This window comes from Leptosomus discolor, chromosome 1 (genome assembly GCF_034619465.1).
Source record: "Leptosomus discolor isolate bLepDis1 chromosome 1, bLepDis1.hap2, whole genome shotgun sequence".
NCBI classification, from domain to species: Eukaryota; Metazoa; Chordata; class Aves; order Leptosomiformes; family Leptosomidae; genus Leptosomus; species Leptosomus discolor.
The window spans coordinates 139923384-139935642 of NC_141391.1; the positions used below are offsets into that span (position 1 = coordinate 139923384).

Below are 12259 nucleotides of genomic sequence, written 5' to 3' on the forward strand. Positions count from 1 at the left end.
ATGATGGGAATTTGCTCTGGGAGGTAGATCTTGCTGTAAACCGTTCAAGATTAGATACGAAGCATTGACATATGACAAATGAAACTGCTGAGAGAGTGGGTTGTACAAGCTAATGATTTTCAATCTTTAATCAGGCACCTAGCTTGGCATAGTGTATTAGATTTGAGTAAATAAGTACCTTTAAGGCTCAGGGTCAAAGCTTTGATGGGAATTTTGCTGAGGAAAACTGAGCTGGAGGGACATTTAGGAAGAAAAATGCTAGTTGCTCTTCATTCACAGCATTGAGCGAACAGGGTCAAATTCTGTCACCTTTGCCAGATCCAGTGGCACCTTGCTGGCAAGTAGGAAGCTGCTCAAGGTACCACGCAGACAGACATATCTCTGGGAAAGCTGGAGCGTGCTTGCTTGTCAGCAAAGAGGAACGTTCCACAGCATCTGGGTGGAAAGAGGGAAAAAAATTGTTGCTTAGAATCTGCTTAGTTTGGGCCTTGTATTCCCTGACCTCCAAGTTTTTGGGCACAATTTTATACCCACAGCTGACTGTGGGCACACAAATTATAGCATTCAGGAATTTAACTACCTGATGATTGGGCCTGTGCTCAGTGTTGTAACCCCAAGCATTCCACATTCATGAGAGAATCCTCCAGAAAAATAAAAAAAAAAACCTGTGAGATTGGCTTCAGGAACATGAATTAATACTTTTTGAAACTTCTGCTTTTTGAGCCTGCGTGGCTTGCATTTGCAAGTTCTTCCACCATCATAAACAGTGGGAACTTTTGAAAAAATACTGCAGTGAAATCAGATTTCTGTATAGCATAATGACTCGCTAAACTGGACCTTTAGAAAGACAACAACAACAAAAGAAATCAAGACAGAATAAAGTTGCTGGAGATTGTACTACAGAGGGTGCCAAGCAGTGCTGTATATAAATGGCAGTGTCTCAACTAAATAGACACACGTAGGCAAACATATATATACACACAGGTCCATATATAAATACACATATACAAAGATATCACCTAGGACACCAGAATGGGTGATATTTTTGTCTTTCAGGAGCAATGACACTTTCTATTGTATCAGGGAAGCACATCAATAACAGAGACAGAGGCTCCTTGGAACAATGTCCAGAGTGTTGAGCCCACACAAGAACAAGGAGCCTCACAAGCTTCACGTCCTCCCACTCTCTGAGCAAGTTACTGACTTGGCCTTTTCAACCAAAAAAACAGGCATCAGAAATACCTGCAGAGCATGACAAAAGTGTGTATTCTTCACCAACATTTACTACTTAGGGAGAAGAGGAGCACGAGTCAGGTGTGGCAGTTCCATCCCATTGGTAATGTTTTCCTAGAAGTCCTTAGATCTCAGTGCTCTTTGATGAAAGTGTAGAGAAGGTTGCCTCCATCCACCTTTTGTCATGGATTTTGCTGCAATCCTTGTGGCTGCAACTGCATGTTGACCTGCGATTGAGAAAGTTGTAGAAACAAGCTAGTTTCAAATAAACATATTTCAGCAATATCAAGCAAAACTTACAAGCACTTCTATCTATAGCTACATGCACATCTAAATACCAATGGATTATTTTAACTCAGATTTGTGGAACAGGACTAGAATCTTGTTTGAGTGTCTTTGAAAAACCATGTCTTTCTGCACAGGCACCAAGTACAAGTACCAAATAGAAGCAGACGAGACCCCAGGGACCCCTAAAAGACCCTAGAGTATTTCATAAGGCATTCCTCTACTCAATGCCACTGAAATTCTGCTGCTGCAGCAGAAGGTGGCAAGTTTTCCTTTTTTTTCCTTAGGGAAGACAGGAAGGTCATAGTTTGTCAGTGGCCTTTCCAGTGTCCACAAAAAGCAGCTCATCACAGCCTTGCTGATTTTCTTTTTTAGAGTAGTTGCAGCTATAGTAATTTCTTCCCTAACCCAGTAAACCTTCCTGGAAATCACCTTTTCTGCCTGTGATAGGATAACTTCACCTTGACCTGGGAAAGCTCGTGTTTCCAGAAGATCTAAGATATTTTTGAATAGGGTGCTCAGCTATCTTGTTCTTGCTACTGTATATTGGTAAGGGAGAATCAAACCCAAATATTCTCTTTAATACTGAGACCCCAGAAATTTGGGAAAAAACAAAACATACAATTTAAGTGAAACTCGAACAACTCAGGAGGGTGCCCTCAATTTGCAGGGATAACCAGATCAGTACAGCATTCTTAAGCAGTAAGCATTTTTTACTTCCCTTCTACTTCATTATACCATTGTACTCAGATTTCGTCCCTCTTATCCTTTGCCCATTTCAGTCATGTTCTGGGGTCTGCAATGAAACCACTACAGGAGATGGTCTGCAGCATCAGTAATGCTTTAAGACAAGCTCAGTAGCTCGTATTTCTTTGCTAGCATCCCATTGCGAAGGGGAAAGATCAGTTTGCTTTGTTCTTAGGCCTTGATTTTCATGAGCTAATGATGACTGTGGGTGTAATTGTGGTCAGGCTTAAGTGGTAGCGCGAGGGCAAAAAAACAGAACGGTGCTTCCGTGAGGCCTGTTTCCCCTCTGCCATGCACATGGAATGGGAGGGGATCTGCTTGCTTTCCCCCGAGCACACACCCATGCCTGGGGAAGGAGTCATGTGCTAACCATGCCACTGCTCGGCTGCAGCAGAAGCGGGAAGTCGGGGGGCAGGGTGTGAGAGCAAGCACCCACCAGTTTGGGTCTCTTCTGGGGACCATTGGATGCTGGATTAACCTCCTCTAGATTAACAGCCCCCAGCAATAGCCATAATAAATGCTCCCATTTCTCTTTGGCTCACAGCTCAGCAGGACCCTTCAGTGGATTTTATTTTCTCTAATGTTGCGCAATTGTTGCCCTGGTGCAAACAAATGTATTTGTGGCTGAACATTTGTTTGATACTGCAAGGAGTGCTGCTTTTAAAGGGGATGGTATGCTCTGTGAGTTAAACAGTTAATAAGTATGGTGGTATTACAGCTGCTGGTATAGGCCTAATTTTTAATTATGCAGTGAACATGAATGCCTATTCAGCCACAGGGTATATATTGTTCTGTCATATTAAATCCAGTCAAAACTTTTTAAACATTCTTTGAACATTACTTTAAGTAATTAATATTAAATATTCTGAATCTTACAACACTTTAAAAACATTTTTTTTTCTGTTTTCCAAATGAAAATGGTTTGAAAAATTGTTTTTAAATCATTGGAGTCCCATGAATTACTTTGGGTCTAAAGACATGTCTTCTAAAACTTAAGTAAATATTCTCCAATATTTGGAAGCAGAATGCAAATGTTTTCTAATAAAATGACAAAACACTGTGTTTCCAACCAGGTGCCATGTAAAACAATATGCGTTATGAGCATTCTGCTGGGAGATGACAAGATTCATAACCATGCATTCAAAAAATTTCAACCAGCAGTAATGAATAGTCACATGAACCAAACAGACTGAGATTTAGGCAAGCTGCAATACCATTTTCCTGCAGTAACAATATACAAATGTCTATACACACAGGTTCTTGAAGAGAGAATGAAATTGGAGTGCAAGTGTCATGGAGTTTCAGGTTCCTGTACAACTAAGACCTGCTGGACCACGCTTCCTAAATTCAGAGAGATTGGATATATTTTGAAAGAGAAATACAATGCTGCAGTGCAAGTGGAGGTGGTACGAGCCAGTAGACTAAGACAGCCAACCTTCCTGAAGATCAAGCAGATTAAGAGTTACCAGAAACCCATGGAAACGGATTTAGTGTATATTGAAAAGTCACCCAACTACTGTGAGGAAGATGCTTCCACAGGGAGCGTTGGTACCCAGGGACGACTCTGCAACCGTACCTCTCCCAATGCAGATGGGTGTGACATGATGTGCTGTGGAAGAGGGTACAACACACACCAGTACACCAAGGTGTGGCAATGTAATTGCAAATTCCACTGGTGCTGCTTTGTGAAGTGCAACACGTGTAGTGAGCGGACAGAGGTGTTCACCTGCAAATAATGGCATCATGTGCAAATGAACAGAGCAAATCACCATGAGTGAAGAAAGCGGAGTACAACAAACGACGACAGCATCATTTTGCACATCTAATCTACTTTGGAAAAAACCCCAACCAACACCGCAACAACCACTTCCTCCCCACTACTTACACTTCTAAGGATGGTGCTGGCTGGCTGTTGTAACTGTTTGGAAACAAGGGCAATGGGATTGAGGTGATGTTCACAACCACATGAAACTTTCTTTCTCTCTCTTTTTTTTTTTTTTTTTCCCCTAACTACAATCTGAGTGTTGTTGAGTTCTCCTACTAAGTGTTTTAAGTTATACATATCAGAGAAGCTGATTGCATTGCAGCTCCCATGAAATTTAAAAGAAAAAGACACTTTTGTCTATTTTACAACAACAAAACCACCGAGCCCTGTGCAAACAAAGACTTTTTTTAAAGGAAATGAAATCTTCACTGACTAGAACACAGCAGTCTTGCTGTAAAAACCTAAATTTATAAGAAAGCAGGTAGAGAGAAAACAACTGATAGGGAGATAAAATCTATGGCGGAAGTACTCCACTATCAGTTTGGAAGAAAGTAACATTCACAAAATCACATCAGCTGCCAGTGACACTGGAACTCTTTGAATGAACATTAAAAATAATTATTTATGTTTTTAATAGTATCAAAAAATTCTAAGCACTAACGGGTAGCTATGTCTTAATTCTGTACTAAATGTAAACTTATTGGAACTCTGACTTTAAGATTTTTGTATTTGGTTCTCCCTAAGTTCTTCAATGCTACTGATCTGTTGTCACTCCACTATTAGAGAGTTCAATTACTGTAGGCCTTAAGCAATTACCAGAACTGAGCAAAAAGATCATGCGAAACTGTGGTTACAAATGCTTGATAAAGACTTTTCCCACTTGCCTCCTGAATAAGAATGACTCTTTTTAGACTCAGGCTTGAGGTATGGTCCTCGTAGGAAGTTTTAGGATACAAAGACATGCTTCAACAAATATCGGAGGTTTTGCTTTGCCGTCAAATGCACTGGCAGGATCTTCCAAGCATTGCATTTTGCCTTTAATGGTTGAAAGTTAGTATCACCAATAGTTTTAAATAACTTACGCTCAGTATGAACTGAGAAGTCAATAAAAATGTGGTAGCTGAGCTCTAGGTTGCCGCAATCTGTGAGCTGTGGTGGCTTCATGAGCATAAGACAGCTAAAACTTGGGTTAGTCGTTGTTATACTAAGGTTGGCAATAATGTACCCCTTGGTAAATACATGAATGTTAAGAAAGAAGCTGACATTTTACACCAGCATTCAATTCTAATTCACACACCTTTTCCCTACAAGAGATTTTAAAAACATCCTCAGATATTTTACTGCTGTAAGATCTAGTGGTTTTAACCCCAAGAGTCAGATACGCCCACTTATAGCACAGCACGTTTATGTATAAATGTATAAACATTTGTTTGTAGCAAGGGTCCTTACCTGATTTTCTGAAAACTTGGATTAAAAATTTCCTAACATCTGCATATCTGCATTTCTAGCTTTTGTTTCACTTCATTACTTTTATTGAGGAGCTGCACAGCCACAAGCCCTCCCCACCTGACATGGGAGCACTTGCCACACCACATGGTGCTTTTGGGGCAACGGGCTGGTGGAGCTACTGTTCCACCAGCTCCCATGCTAGATATGTGAATGAGCCAGCATTACCTCTGTAATTTATGGGCCTATATTATCAAAAGTAACTAATCACTTGGGGACCTTCATTCAAACACTCAGGAGGACCTGCCTTTCTGACCCCAAGCACTTACCCTCTGAAAATCAGAGTCCTTTGATCAGTCTCCCACGGAGCAATCTAAAATTGAAAAGCTTATTTTTCTTGTTCGTTTCAAAATACTAGCCTTGGTATGAATGAGTGCAACTCCACAGAAGTCAACAGGGGCCCCCCAAAATGCTAGAGTCACTCCATATATATTTAAAGTCTCTTTGATTGATGGGTATTGTTGTTGAATAATAGTGATATACTGTACTTTCACTTCATTCTTGACAGGAAGCAAATAAAGCTCCCAAGCACAGTAATGCACAGTCTTATGGTACTAGATACTGTAAATATATTAGAATAGTATTTGTTAAGTACAATTGAGGAATCCAATTAAGTTATATTATTGTATATCTTTTAAATGTCTATAGAGTATTTTAAATTATTGTGAACTACACTGCGTTAAAAAAGAAAAAAAAAGGTTATATATTATAACAACAACCACTCTGAAAAGTGGACCAAAGTGACACTTTCTCTCTTTTTTTTACATACCCCTGTTCCAAATAGCTCTGTCAGCTATTGTAACACCACAGTAACAGTCCTACGATTGGATTAGCTCTCTAGAATATAACGTTTCAGAGTATCCTATCAAAGTGTTGCTCATGTGGGGGTGCAGCATTCAGAAAAGTACTGCACGGCACAAAGCAGGGGCTGACCATGGGAATGCATGGACTTTGAACCATGTCCCAGGAAAAAGCAGTTTTGGTCAGAAAATAACATTACCACTAATGTACTGAAACATCCCCCCAAAATGCCTAACTTTTAACGAAGGTGTCTATGAAGAGAAGTGGGTTACACACAACTTTTATTTTAAAAAATGTAGTTTAGTGTCAAAGAACCTTGACAGTGGAGGCTTGAATGTGACCAACAACTCAACGTGGTTTAACCATACCTTAGCCATGACAAAACTCAAAATACTGTATGTTATTAAAGAATTTAAGAACAAAGATCAATTTGTTTACTATGTTAATGTTTTATGGCAAGCAGAAAACAAAAGCTGAAATGTGTTTTCATTAAAACTTATTTTTTTCCCCCTTCTAGTTCCCGTTCTTTTTGTTTGTTATCAATTTAGGAAAAAAAAAGAAAAGGATGGCAATAAGGCCTTATGCAAAGGCCATTTATGTACAAGCTTCTCTGGATGGGAAATGATAGGCAGTTTCCAAGTCCAAAGCAGTTTTTGTGTTTTATGAGAAACAGTAATGAATGTGCCTGTGTTTGGCATCAGAGTCCAAAGTCAATCTACCTACACCAGTGGTACAGAGAAACTGACACAAGCACCAACCTTGCTACTACCAGAGACTTTGCTTAGCTCAAATGAGGAGAAGATAAATGTTTTGTGATAGAAATGTGGCATCCAACTCCGAAATGGTTCTTGATCATGAACTTCAGGTAACAGATTAGCAAACAGAGAGGAATAAGAGGTGTAGAGGAAAGTCTTGAAGGCCCTGACTTCAGCACTTGCACATGCTCCAGCTTATCCAAGCAAGTTATGGGTACATATGAAAACCATACCTGAAACGAAAACCTAAAAGATTTTATAGCATTTACCTTGGTCAGAATAGTAGTAACCTCCCTGATACTGGGAACAGTGTCTTCCTATATGAAATCTAAAGAAAATGTATAACCTTTGTTGTATTTGCCCCTTGGGGAAGATATCCAGATATAGATAAAGGTATAGCCAAATTCCACGTGAACTAAGTCCAAAATAACTTCATTAAAATGAACTGAGTTGCCCTGGGTTTATAGCAACATAAGAATGCACAGCATTTTACCCACAGATGCCAAAGAAAATACTGCACCTTCTTTCTAATTACATCATGGGAAACTTGTTAATAGAACTGCAGGAAGTTTTTATAGCGAAATGGTAATATTATATTTGTTTCTAGAATGACATCTGGAAAGTAGATGAAATGCATCAAAAGGTTCGCAAACCTTTTAACAAATCTAAAGCATGTTGTGAGTAGGTCACTTAAAGTTTCAAACATATTTCCATGGATTTCTTTCTTAGTTTAAGGTTAAAACCTGAAAGTGATACTGAATGTAACAAATCAAGACCTTCCCTTATACCATCTTTCCTGTGTGAATAACCCGATATGCCTTTCACTATTGAAGGCACAATTGGTGTTCAACGGAAAACGCTTTCTGTAAAGCCAGAGATAATTTTCATTCATAGCAATTTTCATAACTGGACAGAATGACTGCACGTTTCCTTTCCAGTCCTTCAGACCTTTTGTTGCAATGACAGTTCCCACGGCGAAGGCGGTACATTAAGTGGTACAGTAAAGACCCAACATTCTTCTCTCTGAGCGATGGCCACAACAAGATGTGGGATATACACAACTAAAACTATGTCTAAGGGGAAAAAACATCAAAGTTGGAAAGGCAGGGGAAGTTGTAAGCAATTTGAGTTTGTGATACTGATATTGTAAGAAACCTCCTGCACACAAAACAAACCGCATTGTAGGCTGAACTTCACCCACAAACTTTTTCCCCGAGAATCCAAAGTCCCCATCTGCATCTCTGACTGTTTCGTTAGAGGAAAAGCATGCTCAAAGGCTGGCAAGTATTTTCCTTTTTGGTGTTTTAGCTGCTATTAGAAAACTGTAGGGGATCATTTTCTGACAGGGGACGTGTAGCTGCCAATTCAAAATTTGCATGTCAGTTTTTAAATAGAGATCTAGGGTTTTTTTCCCTGCACATTCCTGCAGTACAGATATATGTGCTCTAAAAGATTAGTTTGGTGAAGAGTAAAGATGGCATTTTTCACGTAATACATGGTTGTTGTTTGTAATGTGTTTCCCAGAGCACCGAGGCAGAGGGAATAATACTGCTATAAATTAAAAATCTTTAGTCATGCTTTTTTTACTGAAAGCGATGCACTAAATGTTACCTGTTTGGAGATCCTACTGTGATTTTATTTTATAGGATAGTCCTTTTCATAAGTTAATACTATGATGGGCCAAAAAAAATGGGAATAATAAAGTTTACTTTGGTTCTGCGTCCTCTTATTCTCACTGTAAACAGACCATATGATCAGTAAGGAACCAGCTTAATGATATTTAAACTTGTGCATAGGTATTAAAAATTATTAAGATATTTGTTTCATAAGCAATCCCAAACAAATGGCACCACACTAGACATTGGAAAAGTTTGCATTGAAAGTCAGCTCTATGATTAGCCTCTGCCTTCATTTGCCCAGCAATTTAGGGGAAAACCAGCATTTTAGATCCCATACAACTAAAAGGAATTCCCAAGGAGATTACAAGATTTTGATCTTATTGTTTGATTCCTGTGGCTGAGAATGAAAAGGAGCATTCCCTCAATCTTTGGGCAAAGGGAAACCCAAAGGCATTTGAAGACTATTCACACCACTCAACTTAAAAGACAAAAAGAGGGGCTAAGTGAGCTGACAGCCTCTCTGGACTCCCTCTACAATAGGGAGAGCAAACTTGCTCCGGGGGAGGCATTAGTTCAGCTCTGACGGACCCTCTCCTCCTTCTCAACTGGAGAAAAACCCCAGGGAGACATGTTGGATAATTTATCTGCTGAAATTAAGCACCAAAAATTGTGTCGTGTGAATGAACTCCCATTTCCCCTCTAACGTTTGCCTCAGCTGCTTTTGCACAATAACTATATTTTCCTTAGGATTTTTTTCAACTTCAAGCTTTCTTATTTTACGTTGTGGAATAGATACTCTATTATGCCAGTGAAATTGGCTTTGCTTTTCCTTTTCACTGCCACCCTGCTCTTATCTCTTCCAACCAATCTCAGACTCCCGATTTTATGCATGAACACAGAAATTATTTCGAAGAGAATTGTAAAAGCTGGACTACTATCCAGTGCTTTGATGAAGCAGTTTCCTACAAAGTGGCTTATATACGGTTTTGCCTTCCTCTTAAACCTGTATGCTGTGCAGAGATCTTTAATCCAAGGGGTGAACTTTTAATAGTATTATGATACTGGTTGAGAAGGATTGTAACGGGTGTGCATTGCAATGCTTTCCTTGTTATTTCATTGGAAGGCATCCGGGCTGCTGTTCTTGAGCACATCAGGCTATGCCAAAAGGCTCTTGTAGCAGCTGCATCCCAACTACCTGCATGGATTGCACCCTGCCATTGAAGTCGAGTTCAGCCTACAGGTTAGGCTTGTTAAAAAGGCAGTGAAATTTAACAGTCATTGTATTCTCAGTAGTGCTAGCCATCGCATAGAATATGGTTACTTGTCTCAACACCTTTTTGAGGTAGGCATTATATCCTTTAAAGACAAAGAAATACATACATAACAGTACTTAAAAGAATTAGCATACCCAGAGGGAGGAATTACATTGTATATCCCAAATAAAAAGACTAATACGTGCACACATCATATGTGTATCTCCATACTCACATATACAAATATATGTAAATACATTAAAAAATATAAATATGTGTGTGTGAGTATTTGAAAAATACACACTCAATATATTCAGAACAATTTGTCTAAGATCCTTCCTCATTATTCACCTTTTCAAGGGAGTGGATTTTGTATTGTCTTACTGAAATACAAGTATACAAATTTCCCACATTTTCTTCCAGACGTACTGTGTCATCAGCGCCATAATAACACATGATAACCTTTCTTTCATGTATAGGTATTTTTGTTTGTAGGTCTCAAAGAAAAGCAAAAAAGCTCTCATTTTGCAGTTGGAGAGAGTGGAGATGTGTGAAACCTCCCGCCCCTTCACCTATCAGAAAGAGGAGGCAGATTAATTTAGCTCTAAATCAAAGACCCCACCAAAAATCAAGAGTTAGGGCTAAAATTCAGATGTCCTGGATTTTGGTCTGGAGCTCCAATTACCAATCCTACCTGCCATGGTTACTGCAATGCACAGGAGCAACAGTTGCGATGAATTTAGGTTTATTGGCAAGCACTTCACAACCCTTCTTCCTTATCTCTCTCCTTAAAAGATAAGCTACTTATTATTTGCCGGTGGCTGGTATCAACAAATGTGTCATGATATGCACTTACTTTGCACCCCTGTTAACCTTTTGAGCAGATGCAGGCACTTTCAGTCAGAAAATCATCACGAATGCTCTGTTAGTACATTTACAGTAATGAGTCAGATAAATGCTTTCTGTTTTTAAAAGGCTAGAAGCAATGCAGCAGGACAGGTTTGTCCACCCGCTGCATTTTGTTCCAGCAATTCTGGCACAGGGCTGCATCTGGGATTGAATAGTCTCAGGAAGCCAACATGCCAAGCTTGAATAGCAGGCTAATGTAAATATATAATGGCGTGGGAAAAAGTCTTTTGTTTGTTAATATTAGGTGATACAGAATATCTGTTGTTCAGGACAAGGAACCAGAGACCTGTTGGATTACGTTCAGCAATGCCCAGTGCTGTGCATCTGTGTGTGTGCGCATGCATCCAGGGACACTTAGGAAGCATTTAACTAAGTCAATGCATTAACACACTTTCAATTTCATGGACAAAAGCTGGAAAATAAACCCAAAACATTTAGTGGGAATCTAAGTAAGGGATACCTGGAGATGGGTCGCAGCAGCATGGTAAGAAAATATGTGCTTTGGAAGTTTCAGCTGACTACCTAATCCAAACCACTCCTGGAGGAAGGAGAAGGAATGAGGAAGTCAGTTTGCGGTCACCAGCTTCTCTGCCTGTGATATCCAGTACATAATTATTACAGGGCTACAGTTCATCCAGCTTTTGACGAATGAACTACCAAGAGTTTTCTCTGCATGTTTTCTATTCAAGTGTGTTTAGTCATAAATACTTGGTTCTAATAGCATTTTCTTAGTCAAACAAAGCCACTCCTAAGCATTAATAATACATTTTATTCTTGGTATAAGCCTCTGAACAAGACTCTTTTATTCTGGTTGAAGGTCTTTATACAGAAGTTGAATATCCTGGATTTTTTTTCACTCACACTAATTTTGACTAATTATACCCCTAGCACTCTTCATCTCCAAACCCTTTGCAACAGTCCATATATTCTATGCTGAAAAGCTTCCGTGAAATAGAAATAATCCCTGTGATATCCAATAAAATTATCAAATTAATTTCATAAAAAGAAACAGTAATAGCAAAAGGACATAGGCATCAGGTCAGAACACCAAATTGCCTTGTTCCCAAGGACTTTACTCATACTCAGCTTTTCTAGTCTTCAGGTTCACAAAACAGAAACTCCTAAGTGGATGTAGTACTCCCATTAGCTCATTTAAAGGTATCCCCATTTTAGAGGTATCTGTAAACATGGACTTTCAGTACCGAAGATCTGAAGTAGGAAGCAATGAGCCATAAACGCTTCCTGGTAGGGCTACTGTATGATTTCACTGTATTTGCAAAGTTAATATTAAAATGATAATATATGAATGGAAAAATGTCTGGTTTTAATTAGTGTATATTTTCCAAATCATATTACTTTTTAAAATGAAGGGCAGTACTCATTTTC

At 39.2% G+C, this 12259-nt stretch overlaps 1 protein-coding gene across 2 annotated transcripts in view; it reads left to right on the forward strand.

The window, feature by feature from the left end:
- The window catches only part of WNT7B (Wnt family member 7B), a 94503-nt gene extending 90502 nt beyond the window's left edge, over positions 1 to 4001 (forward strand). For both annotated transcript variants that reach the window (XM_086466114.1, XM_086466103.1), the window contains exon 4: positions 3522 to 4001. In XM_086466114.1, the coding sequence (XP_086322240.1) occupies positions 3522 to 4001 (480 nt within the window). The remainder of the gene's footprint in view (positions 1 to 3521) is intronic.
- The last annotated feature ends 8258 nt before the right edge of the window (positions 4002 to 12259 follow it).